This window comes from Oryza glaberrima, chromosome 8, assembly GCF_000147395.1.
Source record: "Oryza glaberrima chromosome 8, OglaRS2, whole genome shotgun sequence".
Lineage (NCBI taxonomy): Eukaryota > Viridiplantae > Streptophyta > Magnoliopsida > Poales > Poaceae > Oryza > Oryza glaberrima.
Genome location: NC_068333.1, coordinates 1,061,520 through 1,089,010, shown reverse-complemented (window position 1 = coordinate 1,089,010; position 27,491 = coordinate 1,061,520). Strand labels below are relative to the sequence as shown.

The window sequence follows — 27,491 nt, the reverse complement described above, 5'->3', positions numbered from 1 at the left end:
AATGGGGATTGGATTGGCACCAACATTGTGTCAGTGAATCATATCTGTTGGGCTGTTGGGTCAGTGGTATATCAGTCATCAGAAAGACGCAATCAACATGCCAGCTGTACTGTTTTGCATCTTGGCGCAATCAACATGCCAATGGTATATCACATCTTCATTTCCAAGGATTTTCCAAGCATCCTAGGCTTCTGCGAGCAGCTAGGTGACGACAAAGGCATCAAGGTTGTAGCGATGAACGAGCAGAAAGACCCTATTTCTTCCTCAGCATTGGTACTACCTCCGTTCAAAAAAAATGTACTAGCTATCTACTATCCAATTGAATCTTTATAGAGATATGGACTGTTCAGATTTATATTATTAGGATGTGTTTAATTAAATACTAGGCAGCTAGTTCATTTTAAAACAGAAGTATGTGCTAGTTTGGTTTAGTACCCTACCAATATATTGATAGTGCCAAACTCTAGGTAAGTTTTGGCACTACCAATATTTTGGTAGGATAGAACTGTAAATGAGTGTGTTTAGTTTATGTTAATTGAGAGACAAATTTTAAATTGTGATGAAGAATATTATAGAATTATGCCAAATTAAGTATAGGCATTACCAAACATTTGGCTTCAAAATAAATCTTCACATTTACTATTTAAACTACCAAAAAATTAGTATGGCAACATTTTGGTATCAAACTAAAACGTCCCTATGCCCTGAATGCTGAAGCCATCATGTGCTAGCGTCTGCGTCATTCTGGTGTGAATCATCAATCAATAACTCCCCTAACCTCATCGTTTTTCTCATTTTTTTAATTTTTTTTTGGGTTATCTTGATGGTTTACACGTCGCTCCTCCTCATTCCGGCTCCTCGCGTACGCCTGCGTGACCGCTCGTAAGCGGTCACGGTCCAACGATTTTTTTTGGGCGCGGCGGGTTGGGGCCGGTTTGATTAAAAGGATATTTGCAAAAAAGTCCTTGTGTTTCCACGAAATATCGTATACGTCCTTGGACTGGTTCACACCCGTTGTGTTTGTTGCGAAAAAACCCTCCTATTTCACAAATATACAATGTGAAGAAGAGAAAATTCCGTTTTAGGGGTAGATATGTAAATATTAAAAATTAAGGGGTTTTTTCGAAAAACAACCACGTATACCCCAAACGCTAACCACGGGCTGTTCCCCACTCCCTCACCGCGCGGCCGCCGCCCCACCCACGCCCCGTGCTCGGCGCTGGCGCCGGCGCGGGACTCCCCTCGCCTCCGTCCGCCCTCCCCGAGTCACCTCCGTCGTCGTCCGCCCTCCACCCGCCGCCGCCGACGTCGTCCGTCCTCCCCCCGCTCTCCGTTGCCTCTCCTTGCAGGCCGTGCGACGGCGCGGCTCGTGGCCTCGTCTCCGGTGCCGCCGTAGCCAGATCCGGCCCTCCCACGGCTGGATCCAGCTCCGCCGCCGCTGGATCTGGCGGCCGGAGGAGACGGCACGACGGAGGAGGATGGCCGCGATAGCTTCGGACGACGAAGCGGCGGAGGCCGACAGGTGCGGCACCATCGTCCGCCTTCCCCGCGAGGGGTTCCGCTGCCGCCACCGTCACCCGTCGCCTCCGCATGCCCACACACACCACGATCTGCCGCCGGTGCCTCCTCCCTCCTTACCCCTCCCCTTGTGGTGACGTCGACGGGACGGAAGGCGGACGCGTCCATCAGGGCTTGAGGTGGCGGCGGAGCTGACCGCGCGACCGCCGCCCGTCGGAGCCGGTACTCCCTAGCCCCTTCTTCATGCGCCACCGCCGCCTCCTCGTTCTTCCCTAGCCGTCGTCACCGCCCGTACTCTTCATCTCCCCAATGCCGCCGCTTCCTCTCTCTCGCCCTCTCGCCCCGCTCGGTGGGGTGTCGGATTTGACGAGCAAGGTCAGCGGCGAGGAGCAGGGCCAGCGGATGTGGCAAGGTGGCGAAGGCCTCAGCAGCCGGCGGTGGGCGCTCAAAGCGGACGAAAGCGAGGCCGCCGGCGGCCCCATCAACCGCCCTACCCACCACCCCTAACCCCCCGCGCCATGTCGTCCTCCCGCTCAGGTGCCTATTTCCACCACCACCCCCCCCCCCCCCCCCCCAACACCCGTGCCTCCTGCCGCCGTCGCTCCCACCCCACCACCGGCGGTCCTCTTCCTCCCGGTCGACGTTGCTAGCCGATGCCCCTTCTACCTATCGACCCTATGGCTGCAGTCTGTACCGTCCCATATTCCCGACGCTGAGCCGTCCTCGGGGAATGCCGGATCTGGCACCTTGTCGCCGGATTGGCCCCGGTCTAGGGCCGGACGATTGCAACTCGCTGTGGCTCAAGTTTTGTTGTCGGCTCTTCCTCCTTCCGAACCGACGGACGCATTGGTTGGATGACAGCAGACATCAGCCCATGATTAAGCGTTGCGGGCGGCGACGACGACCTTGCCGTATCTGTGTAAGTGATGAGTTTTATGGAGTCTTTATTCTTCAGACTACTGGAAGTTTCTTTTTGTCCAACCAGGTTCTTGCGATGTACTGGAAGTTTCTAAACCTTTTTTTTTCCTGAACGTGTTCCTAAGAACACTTGAGGCTGTTATTTTGGTCCATTGCAAAGCAATTTGAATTAACAAATCCCAAAGCAAAGCGGTAGAGACGAGTTTTTTATGTGCATGTTTTACTGCCTCGGCGGTGATGCAATCATTCAGGTTTTTTGTTCGACTGCATCTTACCTATTCAAACTGCAGGAAAGTATTGAATTATTGTGGGTTCTGGTGGTTTTTATGCTGACTTGTTCAGTTGTTCTCGGTGGTGTTCTTTTTTTTATTATTGGACCACTGTATGTGCCTCGTGTTAGTCTGTTTCTTGTTAAAAAAAAATTGCATGGCTCATTATAGTATCCTACTAGGCTTTTCATGCTCCATGTTCATTGATATACAACTTTTCTGAATGTGAATGAGCTCCTTGAACCTGGATTTTGGTTAGGCAGATTATCTGCATTATCTTTTACACTATTGTATTTGGTTAAGTGGGTTATCTATGTGAGGCCAGATGTAGTGATTGGTCTTACTTGTGATGCTAACAAGCATGCTTTCAAAAGGTAGACATACTTACAGAATTGTTCTTTTGGAAAAATGGAACATGAACTGTGATTTAACGCTCTTATCAGTCAATAGCCATCCTTTTAATTGTAATTTTCATATATAGAGCAGAACTACCTAGCATTTCCCTGATGCTATCATAACACATGAAACTGACAGCGAAAATTGAAGGGCCTAATATTTATTTTGTCCTACAATGTTGCACTTTGTAAAACTATAAATAAAATTATAACTCATTGAGCTGCATCCTTTCAGAACATGTTAAAGTCTATAAGGCTCTCATGCCTAGCTTGACAGTTAAAGCTCAATTGGAACTGAAGATCTATTACCATCTAACGTTCATTGCATACTGAAAATTGGATTAGGTTCTTTTAGAGCTTAATAGGGCCTGTTCTTTATGGTGTTTTGCCACACTTGACTTTATTATTAACCAGATCTACAGTCCTTGACAATACTCCTACTTCGAAGCATTCATTGGATGATCGCAGACCCTTGATCAGTAAGCAACCGATTTATGGCTTGTGGTTGCTGCTTGATCTCCTCACCTCTCTTGCAGGGGTAAGAAAAAGCAATGTACGAAGCACCATAAAAGGTAATTAATTTTCTCATCATAATATCGCAGATAGAAGCTTAGAAAATACCTACTTTTGGTTGCTAGGGCGAATTACCAAAAGTGGTGTACAATCAAATGGTTTGCTGCAATCCTTTTGCTTACCTACATGCCCTAATATATTAGATCGATCCCAAATTGCTTTATGTATTGTGTATCTTATTATATGTGCATAGGTCCTAAAAGAGTTGTTGAAAAATACATCTCTGTTGTCCCACATAGAATACATGATCTCTGTTGTTCCATGGCTTGCATGGATTACCTAGCTAATATATTCTACTCCTATCCTCCTTTATTTATTTTTAATTATTTATCTTATTTACTTCTGCAAATTATTCCCATACCAAACTAATTCAGTTGTGCCTTCTTGCTTGCAGGTAAGGATGTGTCCCATACCAACTTTGGAGTTGCTGGCATAGCAGAGAATTGAATGACTGTGCTTTTCTAAGTGCAAGCAATTGTGTTCTTTGGGTTTTATACTAATTCTCAAACTTGATGATATTGGGCTGGTCGCCTCTATATTAGCTAACTCAATAGAGCCCTTTTCCGTTATAGCATCTTTACTTTCCAAATTTTTTAATTTGTAATTTCTTTTTATATGAGCAATTGGTACTATGAATGTACGAGACATATGGTCCTACATCCTGTATGTCTGGGGAACGGGAATTGGTTGGGAAAAAAGGTTACCATGTGGACTTATTTTTGTTAGGCCCATGTTGTTCAACTAGCCCTGATAGTTTCCTAAAACTTTGTTTAATTTAAGAAGCTATGTAATGATTCTATTTTTGGTGTACAAGATATTGGCATTATGTTACACATAGATGTGTTTTGAAAGCTAAATAAAATTACATAGCAACATTTGGTCAACAATAGCTATATGTTTAACAGTAGCTTTGCTTAAGCTGTTAATCATATCCTTGTGTGCGCAGCTGCGCGCGGCGTGGCGCCGCGCTTATACTTCTAGTATATCTGGTGCTTCTTCCTCAACCTCTCTTGTCCTCCCTGCTGCTGCTCCGAGAACATGAATGGATTCATAAAGTTGATTCGTGTAATTAAATGCCACATTCTGTAACTATGGACGGTGGCACGGCGCGAGTGTGTGCGACATTGGCTGGTGACTGATAGTATTTGTGGCGTGTGCGCGGTTGATCATTTATTTGTCTCACTCTTCCGCAACTAGCCTGTGCTTGTTCTTGCTGAGAATGCTAACAATTCCTTTACGTAAATTTGGCTTCCTTGCTGTATTTGCTTGCAGTATCTCAGTCGTCGTTGATTTCGACTAGCAGATCTTCTATCTCGAGCTTGATGGAGGTAAAAAAGAACCAAGGAAAAGACGCAATTTTGCTTTACAGTATATAAATCGTCAGTGCAATTTGTTCGGAAATAAATAGTGGACTGGCACGCGCAATCACAGGAAGAGTTTTCTTTAATTTTGTGGCTTAATGGAGAGTGACTAGATGATAAATTGAATCAAAGAAGAAAGAAGATTTCAGTTTGTTCTTTTTTGCAGGAAAAAAAAGAATGCAGTTTTTGTAAGATCGGATTCAGACTTAAATGCGGCTCATACTAATTGGCCCAGAATGGGATTTCGATTCCGTGAGGCCTATATATATGTTGGGACGTGAGGCTCATAAATATTGGGCCAGAACGGGATTTCGATTTCAAGAGGCCCAATAACGGGAGTAGGAGTTACGTGCGACCCATATTAGGCCTAACGGGATTCTGACTTGTGGGCCACAATGATTGGGCCGCAACTGGATTTCGATTACGTGCGGCCCAGTCAACGGGCTTGGAGCTTCGCATGGCTTTGGACTTACGTGAAGCCCATTTTCGCTGGGCCCGTTGATATATGGGACCCAGGAAAGTTAATCCGACCGCCGCGAAAAAACAGCAGTCCAGATGAGTAACATGGACCATCTCTGCAACTGCAGTTGATTTACACCATGATTTGATGATTGATTTAACTCAGATAAAGAAAGGCATAGTTTATCAACGAGGCAAAATAGGACGTGAATATGTGATCCAACTGATGGTCAATCATTGAGCTACTACCAGAGATGTTCAAAACATTTCAGTCAGTGATGCGCATCTATTATGTCAGAACTCACAAGAGAGATGCAGTTAACAGATTCACATACTTTCATCTAAACTGAGGTGATCTTAACCCAGAGCCCATCTAAAATAACAGTATACAAGAATGGACAACTTGTAGTCAGCTTCAACCAAATGAAATTCATCATCTTGATCATCAACCCTTGTTTCAGTTTTTACTGTGCCCTTGGAACCCATCAGTTTCTTCCACTTTCGTCTTGCAGTCTGGTCTGATCTTGCAGAAACAGCATTTGAACAGTCCCCTGCGAGGCAAAGCTCCATTTTGGTAAGGAGCACCAGCACGGCGCTGTAGAAGCTTCGAGAAACAGCCTCGGCGAGCTCTGGCTTCGTCAACCTTTGGTGTGTGCCCTCCAGCTTTGAAGGAACCATTTCCTGGAGTGGATGCTTCAGGTATGACTGAAATCTTCTGATAGCTCAAGATCCTCGACTCGGTATCCACCGCGTCGCCATCTGTAGCATGGAGGCACCCCAGAATGTGCGACGGCTTCTCCTTTGGTTGCACCGCGAGTGGAGAAGGGCACTCTTTTCTTGATGAAGCTACTGTTCTGCAACCTGCGGCAACTGGATCTTCCGTCTCCTGATCTTCTCTGGATTGCATGACCAGGCTTACTGATGAATTCTTGGATACAACTCTGTTGCTGGTGGAGATTGGGGAAAGATTGATCCTGATATCCACATTGCACTTTAGCAAATTCTGCAGAGAAACCACAAATGGATTCCAAAAGCTCTCTGTTGTAGGTACATCCTCGGGGTGGCAGAACTGCAGCTCAGCAACTGCTACACCTGCAATCCAAAATTAAACAGAATGAGTTCGACTTGAAAATTCTGCAGTGCCGGCATGCAATGATGCTACTAACATGCAGTTTGGATTCATGGCCAGTGCTGAAAGGCAATTACTACAGAACTATGGGAAGATATGTGTTAAAAGCATACTGACAATTATCTGCCACCTTATCAAGAACACTAGCTTATCCACAGATATACCTGTTTACTATACATGACACATCATACATCAGTTCAGACAAACATGTGCTTTCTGGAAAGCAACATTGATCAACTGGCTGAATAAGACGTATGATGGATCAGCAGGAAACATAGTAGGAAGTATGGAAATGTTCTTGTTATAGATAAGATGACAAATGAATCTGCCTCCCAAACAAAACAGAAGAAAAAGGATCCAACACACAGTTACATGGATTACCTTGAGTGGTGTACAGGGATGACAACTTCCCATCTTTTCTCAACAGACTATGAAGTGGTTTAGACGTGCAGTTCTCAAGAGCCTTAATCCATATGGTCTCGAGCACATCTGGATCTCCTAAGTTCATATCTAAACAACCGATTTTGTTCTGATAGCAAAGATGAGAACTGGTATCTAAGCTTTCGTCTTTCAAGATAGCAGCCTCATCATCTGCACAATAAATAGCTTTCAGTGAGCATGAGAAAGTGACTCAGTCATCAGAGTTTCGTTCCATAACGATATTATACAGGAAACAGATTAACCCCCATGGGTACAAAATAACTGACACTAATGTAATACCATATGAAGTAGAGAATGCCATTTACCTGTCTGACTCTCTGTGAACATGCTTGAAACTGCAGCATCATCTAGGCAGTACGGCTCTCTCATATTAAACTGTAACAGCGCTGCTGTAAGCCATGTAGACTGGTTCTTTGTGGTTTTCAGCTGCTTTTCAGTTTCAGAAAGTATTTCCAGTGCATTTCTAAGTTTGTGCACATCAATTTCAGCAGCTGTAAAGTTAAGATACAGGATTAGATGATGTGTATGACACATTAATGTGAACTGTGAGCATAATAATTATCATATATAATAATGCTAAGCTAATATGTCATGTTTAAAGGTTGGAATTATCTTCAAGATAAGGACTCCATATTGCAGTGTTATGTTCGGCATTAACAATAACAGATCTGCAGGTAATCCGTGTGTAGATTGTACAATTTTAAAGTTTGTTTGGGAAGGAAGGAGCATACATGTATGTTTACCAGTAACCTTTCTAACTTCTTGGGAATCTGACTGGTGCCTCCCAGCTAAAATATCCATGATAAGATTTGCAAGCTGAGCTAATAACTGCAGGGGGTCAACCTTTGAGCTCAAAAGCTCCCTAGCCCTCCTGACAATGGTAGCAGCATCCGATGAAAAAGCCAGATTAAGAAGATCAAGCAACTCCTCATCTGAGACATCGCCTATCTGAAAAAAAAAACAGCATAGCAAGTTGATGTATGTTCACTGAATATGAAACAAGGCAATTTATTTTATGGTGGTAAATATTTCAAGGCTAGAAAAGTTGATTGATTAACTTACTAGGTCATATGTTACTGATTTGCTGATCCTTTTTCCTAGCAGAGTAAGCTGGTCAAGCATTTGAACTGCATCTCGAATGGAACCCTTGGCCTTGCGAGCAATAAGCTCCAGTGCTTCGGCCTCGAACTCCATACCTTCATTTATGCAAATCCTACTCAATCGGAGGGCGATCTCTGCTTCGTCTACCTTGCAAAACCTGTAGCTCTGGCACCATCCAACTGAATTACTTGGCAGTTTATCAATGTCAGATGTGATCATCACAAAGATTGAGCTGTCAGGGATGCCTTCAAGGCTACTGTAGACAGAGTACCATCCCTCCTTATCCATGTGTTGGCAATCATCCACAATAAGAACCTTGAAGTGCGAAGCAGGAACTTCACAGGCATTCCTCAGCAAGGCAGCAACTCTAGATTTGCAATCCAGTTTAGAAGCATCAATCTCTATCACACTGCTACTGTTTCCTGAGAATATGGCCATGCATTCCTCACAGTGCCCACAAGGCTGGTTCCCACCTGAAGAGTGGCAATTCAGTGATGCGGCAAATATTCTAGCTGCAGATGTCTTTCCTATGCCATGTGGACCATGGAAGAGATAGATTGGAGCAAGTTTTCCTTTCAAAACAGCACTTGAAAGAGACTGAGCAACAACATTTTGTCCAACCAGCTCAGAGAAAGCCTTGGGCCGGTACTTTTGAAGCAAACTTCTCGCGCTTTCTTGAAATGTAGCTCCCTCCCTCCGACCCAATTGCTCTCCTTCAATCATCAAAGAGGATGCCCTGTCCTTTGTTGCCCTTGACATCCCCGAGATCACCGAGGAGCAGGTCTGGTTATGAAGCGCCGCCTTGACCCTCGCATTGGCCTTGATGATGTTGATCGGCGAGTTCACCAGCCGACCAGACCTCGCGCTGTCCCCAAACTCCTCCCTCCTCCTCTGGAGATGATCATACATGTTGTAACTAAAGCTGTGCCTACCATAATTGCTCCCCTCCAGGTCATCTTCCTCGAGAGAACAGCCCTCCCAGATGGTCTTCTTCGCCGAGAACTTGGCCAGCGAGTTGGTCTCAGGGTCCCTCAGAGATCTGGACCTCATGACGGCCAGTAGAGCCCTCGAAATCGGGATGTCAACGGAGTGCCTCCTCCCCTCAATCATCTTGCAAGGCCCCAATGAACTATGCTGCAATGCAGATAAATAACGAGGAACAATTCAGTCTTCAGTAGAGAAAGGATGTGCAATTAGGCATTGCACAGTCAACACAATCTTCAAACATGGTGCACACTCCACAAAAAAACTAATCTTTTTTCGATCTTGTATGCAAGGAGCAGAGAAACCATCAACGCAAAATCTGCAGAAACAATCGCTACCTGCGGTTTTACCTAACCAGCATTGCCATGCAAACAACTTGCCGAGATAGGCGGAGCCAAGAAAAAAAATTGCTGATTGTAGATGGAAGTCAATCGGGCGCCTGGATGCAAACATCCATAGAAAAACCTTGCAACTTGCAAAGGAGAGCATAATAAAACTCAAATGCAAAATGCATCCAAGAACATGAAAAAAAAAAGAAACAAAAGAAATGGAGAATTTCAAGCCCTACATAGTACATACCGAACGATCTCGCAGGCGGTACAAAAACCTCGCAAAAGGGGGCAAAAGAAGAAGAGAGGAAACGACGCGCAATTCCCCATAGAGGAATTAACCTCAAAGAACAGATAGAACCAAAAAAACAAAAAGAAAATTGGAAACATTTTCGCAGCTCCAGACGACGTGGCACGCAGGCCGAAGAATCCAGGAGAAAGGACAAACAAACAAACACCACCGACCGAGAGCAGCAAGAACGGAAGAGAAAGATGGGGATTCGGAACCGAAGCATTTACCTCCCCCCCAAACACGAACGACAACCACAACGACGACGACGCAAGACAACAACGCCGCGGCTTTTCCGCACCTCCACCTCCACCGCCACGGCCGCGCGCCGCTCCCTCCCTCCTCCGTTCACCACCACCACCACCACATTAATAGCGCGAGCACGGCATGGAGACTCGAGGAGAGAGAGAGCGAGAGGAGCAAGTGAGCGAAGCAGCAGGAGGGGGGACTAGGCGAGACTAGACTAGAGTGGCAGAGACGTAAATACGCGCCAAGGTGAGGGGTAGTTTTGCCCCGGGAGGCGCGGGGAGGAGGCGGGCTTAGAGGTGGATATCAAGCTGGCTCGGCTCGGTCTAGCTCGTTAGGATAACGAGCTAGATTACCGGCTCGGCTCGGCTCGTGTGTCAGCTCGAGCCAGCTCGTTTAGCTCGTGAGCCACAACAAGGAAAAAGAGTAGTGGCGTGTGCAGTGGGATAGGGAGGAGGAAGAGGGCAAATGCTCACAAACCAACAGATTTCAAAGGAAAATGAATATGATGATATATCACTAGCTTGCACTGATCGATTACTGCAAAAAAAATGCAATTCAGTGGCCGGATTAAACCGCTACTGCAACAGAAATCAAGGGGCATTCCAGAACTGAAAAATGCAAATGAGGAATCAATAAAAATACGCAAAGAGATAATCATCTTGAAAGAGATGCACAAATGATGGCTTGGGTGGTCTCGTTCACCCTCCTGACTCCTGCTCCCTCGGGGTGTAGTTGCACTGATGCCGACGAAGCCACGGAGGCGAGGGCTGGCGTCACTATGGCCTACGAGCAATCTACACGCGACCTCGTCGGCGGGCGGCGCAAGGCGCCGTGAGACGCGGGGAGCGAGCGGCGCCCTCGTCGCGCGGCGGCGTGAGGAGCGGAGAGCAAGCGGCGCTAGCGTAGAAAGGGGATCTGGGATTCACAGAATCACAGTGCGTAGACAAGTCACGTGCGTGTGTTTCTCCATCTAAGGTTAGTGCTATTTTTTTTTCTTGATGGGCCAGCTCGACCGCTTCATATTATCTCTTTGGACTATTGGGCAGCTGGGATCTTTGGCTGTTGGGCTTGGCTCGTTAGGCTCGTGAGCAGCTCACGAGCCAGCTCGAGCTGGCTCGTTATAACAAACGAGCTAAAACCCTTGCTCGGCTCGTTAACAAATTTAAACGAGCCGAGCCGAGCTAGGCACGAGTCGAACGAGCTATCGAGCCACGAGTTTTCTCTGTCCAGGCCGAGGGAGGAGGGAGAAGAAGAGGAGGCCACGATGGCACCCACCCGTAAATACGCGGGCGATTCGAGGGGCGTTTCCGTCATTTCGTGGCTCCGTCCGTGGCACAACCCCGAACCGTAAAACGGACGGGACAGCGTGGAGCGGCGGTGGCGCTGGTACAGGTGGATGACAGGTGGGCCCCGGGCCCACCTGTCAGTGAGAGGGCGACGTGGGTGGGGGGAGACGTTGGGAAGGGCGTGGCGGTGTCGTCAGATTTACTGTTGCGGCATGCGAGGCCCCGTGACCCCACCGCTGCTGCTTTTTTTTTTACTGATTTTTTTCATCTCTTGCCACCTGTGCTGCAATAATTTGTTTTTTTTCTTTCTTTTTTTTATTTTGTTGTGATTCTCTTTTATCCTCTGTCATAGAATTTTGGCAACAGGATGACTAAAAAGATAGGACTATTGTCGTGTAGCCTGAGGTGTGATTTAACTTTTTTGACTCGGAAAATGTTTGTCATTAACCCATAGTACAAGTTTGTATCAGGGTGGTAGGAGTACTAGTACAAGTTATTAGTTGATCAAATTACACGTCATTTGATTATGTGTGAGCTTTAAAAATCTGTTTCATGCTTTTATATGTATACTAAACTCTAAAACTGGCCTTAATATGTTCAGTAATCAGTCGTGTACTAAAAATTTGTCAGGAGTATGGTTTAGAAGATTTGTGGCTTTTATTCAAAACATATAGCTAGAGGCAAATCACTTGTGTTTGTTGCCGCATGCCAACAATGCTTTCTTGCTATATTAGTTTATCAGTATGATAACAACATTGTCAGATATAATTAATTAATGTGTTCTGAATTTTCTTATATCCTTTCTCAGTTCTCACCGATATAAAAGCAGCTGGCAATCGATGTGGTTTTGAGCAGGGAAACTACTCCAACACCATAATTTGTTTCTCTCTTCTTTTAACAAGGATTCGGTAGAAATGATCCACAAGGGGGGGACCAAGATTAGTTGGTTCCGGCGACTTGTTTGGTGATTTTCTAATCATTGTTTAGTGATTGATCAATGGTCCAACATGCATATGGCACAGTCTTCGAATCCAATCAACTCAAGCATGCATTTGTATTTGTCGCTTTATTAACTTGTAGGACAGAACGATAGCCTCTTGATCTTTGCATCATTCAAGAGTTGATCGATCGGGTTATCATCATCAGAAACATGGCCGGCCCTGCTCATCATGCATTTCTCCAACTTAATCTTTTCATTTGTAACTGAGGATTAATTATCCACTGTAAAAATGTTTGTGTGGCTAATAAACAGTCAAACAGCATTTCGAAGTTATTTTAAGTATTCATACTTTATAACTTTAACTATGTTATCTGCACTTGGAGTGGATGATACGTCTCTAATCATAATCAAATCAGTAGTAGTAGATAGTATCATAATGTGTAGAGAGGTATAGCCGTATAGGGGGTAAGACAAACAGTGTAGCTTGCGGTGACAGTAGGTCGTCTCGTCTGAAAAGATTCGACCTTAATTAGTTTGACTCTTGGTTTAGCAGTTTAGCTTACGCTGGAGCTAAGACAACAGGGGCAAACAGACACAGCTGACAACCGAGCCCAACGTTGAAAAGGCTATCATAAATTCATAATTATGCTAGACACATTAGAGATTTGTTTACTCACCTGGTTAGCTTATTCTAATCATCATTCGACACCCACATGGGCACAATAGTAAAAAAAATTATACTAAGCAAACTGGTACAGTTGTTCTAATTGCAAAACAATGTAAAAAAAAGTACAGTATAACCAACACTGTTCTCTCTTCTTCCTCTTCATGTAAAAAGAGTTGCACACGCTGCAATCAGCCGTAGAGGAGCCTGTGCTGTCGCCAGTCGCCTGAATTTTCTGGAGGAGGCAGACAAGACGGGCTCATTTCCATGCTTCTGTTGCATTGCTGCATGATCTTCCTGTCCATGAGATTGTGACTTGTAATGGCGAAATCTTCAGAAAAATTCTCCATTGAATTGCCACCGAATGTCCATGAACCCTAGGTGAAGTACGAGCGGCAGTATCACAGCTCTGGCTGGCTAGCTAGATCTCATTTAAGCTGGCAATGGAAGGTACTACTGTACTGTCAGTGAAGTGATATTAACGCAGATACAGTGACCCCATCGCTGGGACAGGATCTTCTTCATGGTGCAGGAGTAATTAAACGCCTCTTCAACGGGGTTCTTGATTTTACCTGTCTGGTGCAGGACACGGTACTACATGTACACCAACTTCTTCTGAACCGGAGAGAGGTTTCAATGTAACGGATGGACCCCCACCACACGATCTCTTATTGCACAACCAGAATCCTTCTTTAGAGGACATGAACTGATAAAAGGGGAACTTGAATAGTAGTACTATGTTTTTTTCAGTACTAAAATTATGTCTTGAACATAGGCCTCACTCCCGCGAGGGCGGCACGGGTGGCGCTACTGCCGCCGCCCATCTCCCCCTCCCTTTGCCTTGCCATCGCTAGAGCGAGCGGGCGACAAGACATGTAGCATGCTAGGATAGCAACGGTGGAGCTCTCAACTATAGATATAGGGGCTTTGGATAATAGGGGGCGGTGCCGCGGCGTGCCATCCCAGCTCACAAATCACGATGGCGGTGTTCGGTGCAAGTGACAACTTGACGGTGAGAGCAATGCGTCGTCGAGGTTGTGCAGTGATTAGCAACCCATCGAACGAGGTGCGGGTGCAGCCAGGGAAGCGAGGCGACAAGGTGTGGCCTTGAAGGTAAGGTGGCCGGTGCTTCGTGGGCCCTACTGGCAATTGATGGTTGCAGCCTCCTCCCTTCACGATGGTGGTGATGGTGCGCATCCATCATCCACAACGGGTGCACAATGAGGTACAAAGGAGGACAGGAGACAACAACGTGTCAGATCCCATGCCAGGGAAGGGTGAGTGCACCCAACCCTTGTGATGATCTAGGGTACAAAGGTTTGGGGCGGCGGCGATCTGTCACGCCCAGAAATTTAGCCCAAATTTGCAGACTATTTTTGTGTATTAAATCCCTGTCCAGGACCAGCCAGGGTATACAAAACGACAAGTAATAAACAGTTCCAAACGTAAATAAAGCGTAAAATACTTACAGAAGAGGCACTTGGTCCTCACACCGAAAGAGAACGACAGCAGCGGAAAGAGGCGATCCTAGCGGGGCTTCAACTCCACTCCTCAGGCAAAACTCAACTGGGGTATGAGCCTTGGTCTTCTAACTTCGTCTTTAGCTCAGAAGCACTACACTTCTGAAAAGGGGGAATAATAGCAAGGCTGAGTACAACCACCATACTCAGCAAGCCACACCAAAGATGCAGACGTGCAAGGAGATACAAGGATGGCTTGTGGCTATTTGCATAAAGGCGATTATAAAGCATTTTATTGAGCAAAACGGTAAAACTGTTGAGTAATTAAAGTAATATTAAATCTCCACTGATCAACACTACACCACGTTGAACAGGCCCAACCAACCCACCTGAACTACAGTGCATTGGGTCGATTTATTAAGTGTGAGACTAATCACGATGATTCTGGTCGATCGCCCATAACCGTGGGCACGGCTATTCGAATAGTTTTACTATGGCCAGAGGTGCACAACTGTACCCACAAGACACAATCCACCGGCATGTCACTGTGCCCGGCTGGACACGTCACCATGTCGAGTGATTGTGACAAGACCCTTCATATACCCCGCTCTGACCAAGCACACCACACCTCAGTTTTCACCCCCGCCCCCAGCAGGCAGCGGGCAGTCCCCTCTCGTGCCTAGGTGAATCCAGAAGCGACAGAGGCCGTCACAGGGCCCGCCCCGCTCCATCACGCCCACCCTTGCCTGGATGCGTCAGCCAGAGAAAAGCTATACTTCAAGTCAGGCAGTTACCCATTCCCGCTTGTGGCAAGCGATGTATGTCTTCCAGTGCATCCCGCGAACCGGTCCTTAATTGCCATGGGTGCGACCAGCAAAACCATGCACCCACAGCCCACCATTCAGTCGCATTTTAGTTGGATAATTACAACTATGAAACATAGCCAAATGTCTTGAGTACGCAGCTCGTTCTGATACTAACAAGGTCTAATACTGCAATTATCCCATCGACTGAGCTAGTAGTAATTAAGCATGGCTAAGCATATAGTTCTAGCTAGATCAACATAAGTGACACAAGCTAGTCGAATTATCACCCACGGTTGACAAAGGACAGGTATCAAGTAAACATGGCACAAACAAGCAGATAGGTAATTCCCACATCCCATGTAATTAGCAAGACATGCAGTTTTATTTGCAAATGGTAAAACACTTGTAAATTAGGATCAAAATGCTCAAGGGGGAATGTGTGACTTGTCTTGCTTCTTCAAACAATCTTTTGAACTCTTATCCTCGCGACCGCGATCTTCCGAAACGACGGAAAATACACGCTGGCACGCAAAACGAGAAAAAAAACCCTAATAAAAACCAAGTAAACAGTACAAAAAAGTAAACAAACATGTAGAGCTACATTTTAGATGAATTTTGCAAGTTGAACGGCTCAATTCGGAGTTCATATGAATTAGATATGAATTTTAGAAGTTTTTAGCCATTTAAATGAATTTCTAGAATTAAACTCGATTTATTGCGCAATTATTAATTATTTTCTCAAGGGGAATGGTTGCTGCTGACGTCATCAAAAGGGGAGGGGCGGCGCTGGCAAGCGGGCCCCACCGATCAGCGGCACAAGGGCACCAGTTCACCGTGGACCAGGACCACCGAGGCGGTCCACCGTCGGTCCATGGGAACCGACGGCCTGGATCGGCCCTAGCCAATCGGGGGGCGGCGCAGCCGGGACACAGGCACGGCTCAGGCCGGCCCGACCGAGCGACGGCGCGCGGCAACGCGGACACCGGTGACGGCGCGGGGAGCGGCGGTGCATGCGGGCGGCGGCGGCGCACGCTAGGGAGCGGCGGCACGGCGCAGTGCGGCAAGGTGAGACGGCAGCCGGCTGCCCGGCACAGCCGGCAGCGGCACGGCGCGGAGCACGGCGGCAGCGACCCGGTCGAACGGCCACCGGCGGCGGCGGCACATCACGGGCAGGCCCGGGAGGCGGCCAGCGAAGGGGAGGAAGAGGGAGAGGGAGGGGAGTGCTCACCGAGAGGTCAAACAGCGGAAGGAGGCGGCCGGCGGTGAGCAAGGTGACGGCGGGCGCCTCGAGATGACGGTGGGATGGCGCTCCGGCAATTCCCGGCGAAGACCACGGCGCGGCCAAGAACCGGCAGGAGCTGGGGAAGGTATAGAAGGGAGCCGGAACCCGGCGGGAAAGGCCGAACTTACCTTGAGCAGAGGGGAGGGATTTTCGGCGGCGATTCGCGAAGACGGAGGGGTGGCCGACGTGCGGCTCGACACCACGGAGACGGAGGGGGCGTCGGCTCGGCCGGACGTGGCTCCGAATGCCAGCGGCGAGCGGCTGGTGGCTGAGGAGTTGAAGCGGCTCGGGTGTGGTGGTGCAATGGCGGTTCCAGTGGTGGAGGGGGAAAATGGAGCGGAGGCCAGGGTGGAGCTCGGCGGGGCGATGCCGGCGGTGGCGGCGGCGCGGCGCGGCGGTGGCTGGAGCGGCGAGGAGCGGCGGCCGGATCTCGTCAGTGAGTGGTGGAGAGAGGGAGCGCGGTGGGGAGGTGGTTCCGGCGATGGAATGGGGAAACGGAGCGGGGGCCGAGGTGTGGCACCGTGCGGCGGAGCCTACGGCGGTGGCTACGCGGCGCGGCGACCACTAGGGCAGCAGTGGCGGGCGGCCGAAGGTTGCCGGCGAGCGGCGGCGATGGGGTGCCGCGGTGTCGCGGTGGTTTCAGGGCACGGGAGGGCTCGGGAGAGAGGGGAAAAGAGAGAAGGAGGTGCGGGGATCGTTTTATAGAGCTCGGGAGGTGGAAATCGTGGCCGGGAGAGGCGGGATCGGCTGACGGAAGCGGGACGCCGACGTGGGGTGGTGGCGGTTCGGCCGGCGCCGGTTTTTGTGGGACGAGTGGGGGGAAATGGTGGGGAAGAAGGTGGGCGACGACCACGTCGCATACGCGCGCGGGAGCGGCATGGGCGCGCGAGAAAACGCCGCGACGTGGGGCGGCAATGGCGGCATGGGCGGTTGCCGGCCAGGGAGGCCGAAGGTTGGGGATGACAGGTGTGGCCCATGGGTCCCACCTGTCGGGGAGGGGAGAGAGACCGTTGGAAGGGGGAGGAAAAGCAGACTTGAGAGAGATGGGCCTACGACCCGAGAGAGGGAGAGAGGGGGCGCGGGCCGCGGGAGGGGGGAAAGGGACTTGGGCCGAAAATGGCCCAAGGGGGATGGAGGGAGATTTTATTTGTTTTCTTTTTATTTTATTTGATTTATATGAACTTTGTATTGTTATAATTATTTCTTGAGCTCCGAAAATTCACGGAAAAATCCAGAGAGTATTTGAAGGCACAAAGAATATTACAAAATATTCCCGGCCAATGATTTTTAAAAGGAAATTTCTAATTCCCTCAATAATTCACTTGATTAAATTGATTTAACTTTTAATAAATTTCTAGAAAATGCATTATTTAAACGATTTTTAATCCCGAACGAAAATCGGGGCGTTACACGATCTGTGATTGGTGATGGACCAGATCTAATGTGGGTAGGATGGGTATGCTCGGCCTTGTAATGATCTGGCCCATGACGAGAACAACATTGAGGGTTCGTGAGGTCGGTGGCAGTAGGACCAATCCACGACAGGGAGGGACATGTGTGCTCACCCTTTTGTGACGGTTTTGGCTTGTGCGGCGATCCTACCGTGCAAAGGTGAGCTAAGGCTAGCCGGTGGAGGGGTGTTTGTGCAAGGGTTCTTCACACTAGTGGTAGTTGGATGCTGGTGGGGTAATGCAGTTGCGATTGCAGGGGTGTATAGGTTGTAGGTAAAAGCGTTGTCCAATAAATTGTGGGCTAGCAACGGTAACACTTTCAAGTGTTGTGATCCCTCTAGAATACGTTTGCCGAGGAGCCTCGCTCTCCCCTTGGTAGGACACTCCAAGTGAAAACCATGTCCAGATTTCTTAGGTGGGCGACAACGCATTATGGCGTCACATCCTCGTTGAAGGTGTCATCTAGAAGGTTTTGTTTTTGGCTTTCTGCCTTAAACAGTTGGGGCAATGCTTATGGATGACGGTAGGTTTGTACGAGGAATGAGTACTGAGTAGATCTTTCTTGTTGCTTGCCCTATACCTCTGCAACCCCTCTCGGACCACTAATTTCAGTTGTTTGAAGGTGTTGTCGGGTGGTTAAAATGTGGATGTGGTGGTGGCATCCGTCGGTGTGGCACTAGACATTTGGTTTGTGTAGGAGCTACAGCATGTGGTGGTGGTTTTGTTTTTCTATTTTCGTTATTAACTCCCATAATTTTAGTCTTATAGTAGTAATTTTGTACTAGTACTATATTAATATGAAACATCACAGTGGATGGTGTTGTTTGTTTCAAAAATATCAAAATAAAATGTCTTGAACGCAAGGGACCTTTTGTTTTGAATTGTTGAACAACAACAATTTACTCCTAACTAGGAAGAAAGCCCGCACATAAGTTTTATGAAGACAATTTTTAAAAAAAGGTTATATCTCACCATTTATAAGCCGAGAAATATATTGCATACTTTAATATATTTAAGTAATAAGGTTATCTCCTAGATTAAATAAAATCACTTTGCCTCTGGTTACATACAAATTTTCTTGTTGTCACTTCAACCTATTATCACTGATTAAAAGCCAAGTACCTATTCATAGATGAACTACGTAATGTATCAATAAAATAAGCCTAATACATCATTAATACATTGAAATATCCACTACACGTAAGTGTTTCGTGCCTCACCAATTTTCAAAACTATATATAAATATTGTAAAAATATCACTAGTACGAATTAATAGAATAACATCAAGTTATACATAAATGCTTCTATAATGCGTGAAGCCGATTGTAGTGGCAAGACTTTCTCTGTCTGTTGCCTTGAAACATGGGTTCCATATCGATGTAGTTGTGCACCTGCAGACTAACCTGGAGCACAATTTTAATGCCTAATTTACTATCACATCCTTATCGAGTTGTGCATCGGTAAGTAGTAAGTTGAGCACTATTGGTGACTGTGGTCTCCACTGGGACCGCCTTAACTCCCATATGTACGTCCATGTTATACTTATAGCAACGTAGCAAACTATGTTATTCATGCTTATGCCCTTCATGAAAGGAAAAAGAGAAGATGGATGTGATCAAAAGAATGTTTTTTTATGTTTTGAGAGTAGATTCATGGTATAGAGTAGACACCACGTGTTTATGGTGTTAAACATTATGCAATTTGAAAATGAGCGAAGTTGTCATTTGACGGTACTAAAAGAGAAGATGGAGGTGATCAAAAGAAATTTTTTTTTTAAGTTTTGAGTAGATTCCTGGTATACAGTAGACACCATGTGTGTTTATGGTGTTAAACATTTATATTTTGACAAACATCTATAGTTTAGCGCTTGGTTTATTTTCAATACTTATTGTTGATAATCACATGAGACACCTTTACTAATTCGAAAAATATATTTATTTTTTTCAAATTTATTATTAATAACTAATATGTGGGAGTATATGGGAGTTTTTTATTTTTTTTTATGATACTATATACGTATATATTTTTTTTGTTTCTATCTTTTTTGACACGATGGCTTTATTCTTTTACCGTACGTATGTAGGTTTTATTGTTCCTTTTCATTCTTACGTACTTACTTATTTTTTTGGCGAACCTATTCTCTCTCGTATGTATAGGTGGAAAGTATTAATATTAGAGATATATATCTAATCTAATGATCTAAATAACGGATCCATCAATTTAAGTGAAAATCAATGGTATAGATATAGATATAATCTAATGGTCTAAAATAACGAGTCCACCAATTTAAATGAAAATCGACGGTGAGATTAAATAGTGTCACGTGGCGGTTTAGGAGCGTTTATAAGAATGCCACGTATCGTCTTGAGAGTGTTTGTAGGACGTTTAATAGACTTTTAGTATATGATTGATAGATAGAGAGATAGATGGCGTAAGGATATCAAGATCGAGAATGGCCTTGTAAAATACGGGCCTTTAGTGGGCTAGGAGCTTATGGTGGAGTATAGCAATATGGGCTTCTGATACAAGGCCCTGGAGTTCGCTTGGTGCTTAATCATCCGGCTATGCTATATAAGCAAGCTCTTTGATCTAAAAACCAGCTTGAGAAAGAATTATTTGCATTTTAGCCGGTCATGTTTTGGTACTATACTAGTATAATTTGAACAAAAATACACATTTATATTTGAACTCTCTAGGCTATTCCCCTATTACATGTAGCATGACATCAGAGTCAAAACAGATACGCACTATAAATTTAGTTTCATCATATGCAACAAATGAAATTATACATAGCAATGACATCAGAGTTAAAATGAAGAGAACAAAAAGAAAAAAAATCAAATAACCTCCCCAAAAATCAAATCCAAATCAACTGGCTCTCTAGAAAGCAACCCTGTTCCTTAAGCAACTTCCCTTTGTCTTCTTCCCAGCGGCCCATAAGTAGTCCACATCTCCACTCTCTTGACCACGAAACGGCCCAACACCCAAACCCCCCGGGCCCACATGTCATCCTCTCCCCCAACCCTAGCGCCACCGGCATTCCGATCCCTCCTACCCCTGGCCCCACATGTCAGTGACCCGAAAACGCCTCAGGGTATATATACCCAGCTGTGCCTAAGCCGGGCACACGCCCTCTGACCCCGATAGAAAGGGAGGAAAAAAAAAAGAGAAGGCGAAACCCCAAATCCGCCGCGATGGCCGCCGCCGCCCTCCTCCGCCGCTCGCCGGCGGCGCGCGCCCTCCTCTCCCCGGCGCTCTCCTCCCGCCTCGTCGCCTCCAAGCCCCACTCGTCGTCCCCCGCGCCGCCGCCGCCGCCGTCGAAGGCGGGGGCGAACACCAAGACGTTCTCGATCTACAGGTGGGATCCCGACTCGCCGTCGACGAAGCCCCACCTCAAGGACTACAAGGTGGACCTCTCCGACTGCGGGCCGATGGTGCTCGACGTGCTGCTCAAGATCAAGAACGAGCAGGACCCGTCGCTCACCTTCCGCCGCAGCTGCCGCGAGGGGATCTGCGGGAGCTGCGCGATGAACATCGACGGCGACAACGGCCTCGCCTGCCTCACCAAGATCTCGTCGGCGTCCTCGGCCTCCACGATCTCGCCGCTCCCCCACATGTTCGTCATCAAGGACCTCGTCGTCGACATGACCAACTTCTACAACCAGTACAAGAGCGTGGAGCCGTGGCTCAAGCGCAAGGACGCACCGCCGCAGCCCGGGAAGGAGATCCCGCAGACCAAGGCCGACCGCGCCAAGCTCGACGGCATGTACGAGTGCATCCTCTGCGCCTGCTGCTCCACCTCCTGCCCCTCCTACTGGTGGAACCCCGAGGAGTACCTCGGCCCCGCCGCGCTCCTCCACGCCAACAGGTATACCACCACCTTCCCAAATGCTCTTGGTGTCGTGATGTTGTTCTTGTTTGTTGATTCGTTGGATCCGTTTGCTAGTTGACTTGTTTGTGATTCATCGGGTGATGAATTGTGCTCTGGTGATTGTGAAATGGTTTGCTTGTTGATTGATGCGTAGATTGATCTGACCTGGATGCTTGTTTAGGCGATGCTTGTGTGGAAATGATTTTCATTAGGACGATAGTTTATTTTTCCGATACTCTGATGTGGTCATGAATTACGTGATCCTCTTATGTGACGATCCAATATTTGTTTGGTAGCTAGTAGAAACTTGGTAAAGCGGTTTGGATGATCATAAGTGAATACAGTGTGGTGATGAAATGTGTTAAACACGTGTGTGGTTCTATAGTCATAACTGACTAGGCGCATTCAAGGCATTCGCTGCCCCACAAGTATTCTGCCTTTTGTGCCTGACCTACTGATCAGAAATTTGATATCCAACCAAGGAATAGTTTGCAAGCCTCACTGTGGTAAAACTCATACTTGGATAGTGGTAGTGTTTGATTGCTTTCCGTAGTTTCCACCTCTGCTAGCATACAGCGGCTGATGATTTAGCTGATCTACGACGTTAAATACTTTTGGTGTGCATTCCTTTGGCACTTATTTCCCTTAACTTGAATTATAGTTGTCTAATATGATTATTGTTTTTTTATGTAAGCTTTAGGATGTTGCTAAGTCCATGACACGTTCACCCTTTTTAGGCTTCCGCTGTTGGGGACGCTAATCAAACCAAAACCCAACATGTTCATGCACATCCAAGCTCGAGGATATCACGGGGTATCGGAGAAGAGAAACTTGCTGGATCACAAACGTAGATTGCTTGCAGCAAAATATGAACTGAAAGGAAAGCTTTATAAGGCTGTTTGTAGGGACCCTGATCTTCCAGCAGATATGCGGGACCAGTTTCGCTATAAGCTGTCCAAGTTGCCAAGAAATAGCTCCATGACACGCCTTAGAAACCGCTGTATCTTCACGGGCCGCTCGCGCGCTGTTTACAAGAAATTCCGCATGTCTCGTATTGTGTTCCGGTCATTGGCTAATAAGGGTGAATTGTTGGGTGTTAAGAAAGCGTCTTGGTAGATGCTAACAACCAGTAGATCAAAGCACTAGCTCTGCAGTAGTCCAGCACAATAAGTTTGCCTCCATGCAGTTTTTCAGTGTTTGCAACCTGAAACTATATTTCAATCTTATGACCAGCAGCCAATCTGGCACTCTTTCAATTATTTAGTTGAACCAATGTACTGTACTGTTTTTCTGCCTATTGAGCATTTATGAAGTTAAAAGTTTTGGACCATTCTTTTTCCCCTGCCCCTATATATATGGTATTTTTGAATTCGGAGATACTTTTTTGACCATCAAGGTGCGCTCAATCATGATAAATACCTTTACTTTTGACAGTTTACTTGTAGAATTAGTTATACTTACTGATAACTGTTTCGCAGTATGTAGATTAATTTGCTTAGCTTTGGGTTACTTGAATTCTGTTCTATATGTTATTGCTGTGCCTATGTATTGTTGAAAGTTAATAATCACACATTCTAGCGAACTCTGGTGCATGCTACTGGTTGCTCTTGCAATCGCATTAAACATGGAATTTTGTTAATTAAGGCATTTGACCTGTTGTGCCATCAGTTCAAGATGTAGTGCTTCATAATTTCACCGTTCATGGGCTTAATGAGTGGATCCTCCCTTGTTTTCCCTAGATTTGAGCAACAAATTCCTTTCCTGTTCCTGCTGAGTTCCTGTTTGATGTAACTTGTTTGTTGATGTTCAAGTATTAAATCTTCTAGATGAATAACTCAGTTTTCACTGCCTGATTATATTTGTAAAGAGAACTAGTTAGCATATCAATCTTTTAGTGTCTGATTTGGTTCAGATCCCCTAATTTTGTTCATATTGTGCAATTTTGCCTGATTCTATGTGCAGTTGTGAACTGGGTTTTGTATTAGATCATCTTACGAATTGACCGGTTTGCTGCTTGGATAATCAGTATAGCTGCTGTCTACATATAATGATATTATTGTATTTGATTCTATAGTGTAAATAAGCTAAGGCAGGTTTTTGTTTTGTCTGATCTAATTTTGTCATGAAGCAAAAATCTTAAACATGATCTGATATGACTGGTCTGTTGGTTTAGGCCGTTTGTCCTTCCCCAATTTTTGCAAATGCCCATACCCTTGTGATTGCTCTGTCCTATGAACATCCATTCCCTGTTTCAGGTGGATACAGGACAGCCGTGACCAGTTCACTAAGGAGCGCCTGGATTCCATCAACGACGAGTTCAAGCTGTACCGCTGCCACACCATCAAGAACTGCACACACGCCTGCCCCAAGGGCCTCAACCCAGCGAAGCACATCGACACAATCAAGAAGCTCCAGCTCGAGGCCTGAGTGAGCAGTATATCTCTCTTCATGAGATGAAACTCTGTCGAAAAATTGTAATCAGCCAGCCTCTTGTTTCTCTGCCTTTTTAGTCCATCGCCTGACAAATAATTGCTGGAACGCAGGATTCCCTTCTGGGCCTCCGATCTGATGACTTCCATTTCCATCAGATGGAGGGAGCATTGTAGGGAGTGAATAATTTGCTACCGTATTTTACGTTTTGTTCTGTATCTAATTCGGTTTGTTGTTCACCGTCCATTCCATTATGTCGTGCGGTTTATGCATGAAGTAATTCATGGATTTTACCTTTGTTTTTGTGATGTTGAACATGCCCTTCATATTTTTAACCCGGAAATCAACAAGCATTCTCCGTAATCTCTGGTTAGTGATCGGGTTTAGCCATATAGTGAATCTTAAATTGAAGCAAAACGAATCGGATTTGGTTCCTGTGCAGTTCTTGGTATTACTGCAACTTAGGCGGTCATATTGTGGCTGTAGGATGCAAATCCAAAGGCCCAAATTTAATAGGACACTGTTTATTCAGACAATCCAGCACAAAATTATTATAACAATCATAGTGGCAGATTAAAGCGTGTAATGATGCATCTACCAAATGCTAAATTGCTAATGGTGGGATATTCCAGATGACACTAGAATGATTCAGACAGGCCAAGCCTCCCAAGGTTTTCCATCTCACCAGCCTGACTTCCACGTCAGCAGGTGGGACCCACCCCCGTTTTGCTCCCAGCCAATGGCGTCGCGAGGCGCGAGATAAGGCTGCAAACCTGGAGCACACACTCGCCTCCTTCCATCGCTGATGCAGATAAGCCGCGATCGCATCCACCGTTCTAGAAACGCAGCGACATTGCACTCACCATCTCAGAAATTGCATCCAACAGCAGCTGCCATAGTTGCAAGTGAGCTAGAGCTCAGAGAAGAGGAGGAAGAAGAAGGCGTCAATGGCGACTACCATAGCTGCGATGGCCATGCTTAAGCCGTCCAAGATCGTGGCGCGGTCATCGCCGGCGCCGTCGGGGAGCGGCAGGGTGCCTAGCATCTCGCTCAAGAGCCTGGCCAAGAAGGGCATGTCGGTGTCGTCGTCGTCGGCGGCGGCGCCCGTGGCGGCGGCGGCGATGGCGGGCGCGTTCTTCTCGGCGCTGGCGTCGACGGACGCGGCGCTCGCGGCGCAGCAGATCGCGGACGTCGCCGCGGCGGCGGCGGGCGCCGACGACAACCGCGGGCTGGCGTTGCTGCTGCCGATCGCGCCGGCCATCGCGTGGGTGCTCTACAACATCCTCCAGCCGGCGCTGAACCAGCTGAACCGCATGCGGTCGGAGCAGGTGCTCGTCGCCGGGCTCGGCCTGGGCGCGGCGGCGGGTGCCGGGCTCGCGTTCCCGCCCGAGGCGTCGGCGGCGCAGGAGGTGGCGAGGCTGGCGGCGGAGGCGGCGGCGGCGGAGGGCGGCGACAACCGCGGCCTGCTGCTGCTGTTCGTGGTGGCGCCGGCGATCGCCTGGGTTCTCTACAACATCCTGCAGCCGGCGTTGAACCAGCTAAACCGCATGCGGTCAGACTGAGAGCTTGAGCTTGAAGATTGCATCCGTACATGTGTGTACGTGGTGTGTTTTGAGGGTGGTGGAGTGGAGTGGAGTGGTAGTGATGTGGAATGTGGTGTACTTATGCCTTAATTAATCCTGTTCCTAATCCTCTCTTCCCCTGAACAAAAATTCAGTACAGCTCTTCTTCTTATTTGAATTCATCTAGTTAATTTATTTGTCTTATTGATCAATGTTTGTTTTTGTTTCCCCAGTCCGGTAGATGAGCACACATGCACACCATAGTACACTTGGGACTAGAAAAAAAATACTAGTGGATCGACACATCGACCTGTGAACCCACATAGAGTATAAATAAGTGGATAATCTTAACATGTTAGTTTCCCATTTATATGTTTCCTATTTATATGTACTATAAGTGAATTCACGAGCCGACTCTCTTACATCCTTCTTACTTAGGTTTGAGTGGATTACTTATTTTTCATCCACTCAAACCTTTTGAAAAAAAAATTCCTATTTCTATGAGAGCACATATATAGTTTTATCACAGTTCTATAGTTTTGCCGCCAACAAGTGTAATCACAGTTCTATAGTTTTGCCGCTGACAAGTGTAATCGTTATATCCTGCCCTAGTAAAAGACGCGAATAGTAGGGAATAACCTAATATCAAATAATTAAAAGGAGTGATATTTCGAATCCAGGTCATCTAGCCCACCATTTTGTGGAGATAGCCGGAAGACCTCTAGGCATTTCTCATATCCTGCCCTAGTAATCTTATCTCATATATTTATATAGTTCATCCCACTAAGTGTTGTTAATGCTATTTCTCTTTTCTCTCATTAAGCCACATCACTCTAATTATTTCTAGCTATTGAATGATAGATCTATGGTTCAAATTGTCACGTCTTTCTTCTCTCATAACACCAAGTAATCTCAATTATTTTTAGGCCTTAAAATTCGGAAGTATCTATTTGTTTTAGTTTTAATATTCATATTGCATCTTATTTATATATATTATTGTCAGGATTACGGATAAGGCATACCTCTTATCCTACGACTTATGGAATATACCGATATGGTATACCTTCACGTATACGGATTGTTTCCATATACGTTGTTGGAATCTGTTGCAAATTACATAAATATCTCTACAAGATAAGTGATTTCCAAAATCCTACTCGGAAGGGATAGATATTCTGTTATACCGTACCAGATCAAATATCTTCAGGCCTTACTTGGGGGTCAAGATGATCCACGGTATAAAAGGGACCTCCAGGGAGGGGTGCAAGGCATCGAATTTCATCGCCTACACACCCACCATAGTTCACGAGGCCGGAGTTCACGGCGCCAAGTCGTCGGATCTTGTCCAATTCATCAACTACGATCTCGCCGGTATCGTCTGTTTCGTTTACTTCCTTTGTAATATGTGATTCCTCATCATTAATCTCATATAAACCGGACTAGGGCTATTACCTGACAAGGGGTCTGAACCATTATAATCCTTGCCTTTTGTGGGGTCTGAACCATTATAATCCTTGCCTTTTGTCTGCTTGATGTCGTATTATATAGATACTCGTTTCAACGTACCCCAATACCCAACTCATCCGGTCCATGAGTACCACTCATCGATAATTATGCAACTTAATTTTCCGTAGCATCATGACGGGGTATTTATCTAGTTAAACTAAATTTCTTGTGAATTAAAAACTGCTACAGAGTAAGGGGAAAAGAAAAATAAATTACAG

The 27,491-nt window shown here is 46.4% G+C and overlaps 3 protein-coding genes and 1 long non-coding RNA gene across 9 annotated transcripts; 3 read left to right on the top strand and 1 right to left on the bottom strand.

The window, feature by feature from the left end:
- Window positions 1–2,090: 2,090 nt before the first annotated feature.
- Window positions 2,091–4,560, top strand: LOC127782627 (uncharacterized). The gene is made up of 3 exons (XR_008019213.1): window positions 2,091–2,437; window positions 3,515–3,672; window positions 4,068–4,560. It is a non-coding gene; the product is annotated as an uncharacterized LOC127782627 (long non-coding RNA).
- Window positions 4,561–5,695: 1,135 nt separating this feature from the next.
- On the bottom strand, window positions 5,696–10,989 carry LOC127782223 (protein STICHEL-like 2). 5 transcript variants are annotated; one of them, XM_052309322.1, is made up of 6 exons: window positions 9,487–10,989; window positions 8,126–9,298; window positions 7,795–8,011; window positions 7,369–7,554; window positions 7,004–7,213; window positions 5,696–6,585 (listed from the first exon to the last, which is right to left on the bottom strand). In XM_052309322.1, exons 2-6 carry the CDS (start codon window positions 9,272–9,274, stop codon window positions 5,951–5,953), a joined length of 2,397 nt encoding a protein of 798 aa, XP_052165282.1. In that variant the 5' UTR covers window positions 9,275–9,298; window positions 9,487–10,989; the 3' UTR covers window positions 5,696–5,950. The 5 variants fall into 5 exon arrangements, with proteins under 5 accessions (XP_052165282.1, XP_052165283.1, XP_052165281.1 ...); XM_052309323.1 differs by having other exon boundaries at window positions 8,126–9,620; window positions 9,728–10,989; XM_052309321.1 differs by having other exon boundaries at window positions 9,997–10,989.
- Window positions 10,990–21,035: 10,046 nt separating this feature from the next.
- LOC127781942 (succinate dehydrogenase [ubiquinone] iron-sulfur subunit 1, mitochondrial) lies at window positions 21,036–24,502 on the top strand. 2 transcript variants are annotated; one of them, XM_052309011.1, is made up of 2 exons: window positions 21,036–21,772; window positions 24,031–24,502. In XM_052309011.1, the coding sequence occupies exons 1-2, from the start codon at window positions 21,099–21,101 to the stop codon at window positions 24,200–24,202; spliced, it is 846 nt and encodes a 281-aa protein (XP_052164971.1). In that variant the 5' UTR covers window positions 21,036–21,098; the 3' UTR covers window positions 24,203–24,502. The 2 variants fall into 2 exon arrangements, with proteins under 2 accessions (XP_052164971.1, XP_052164970.1); XM_052309010.1 differs by lacking the exon at window positions 24,031–24,502 and adding an exon at window positions 22,513–23,105.
- Window positions 24,503–25,014: 512 nt separating this feature from the next.
- Window positions 25,015–25,945, top strand: LOC127781943 (photosystem II core complex proteins psbY, chloroplastic). The gene has a single exon (XM_052309013.1). It carries the CDS (start codon window positions 25,153–25,155, stop codon window positions 25,765–25,767), a length of 615 nt encoding a protein of 204 aa, XP_052164973.1. The 5' UTR covers window positions 25,015–25,152; the 3' UTR covers window positions 25,768–25,945.
- Window positions 25,946–27,491: the final 1,546 nt, after the last annotated feature.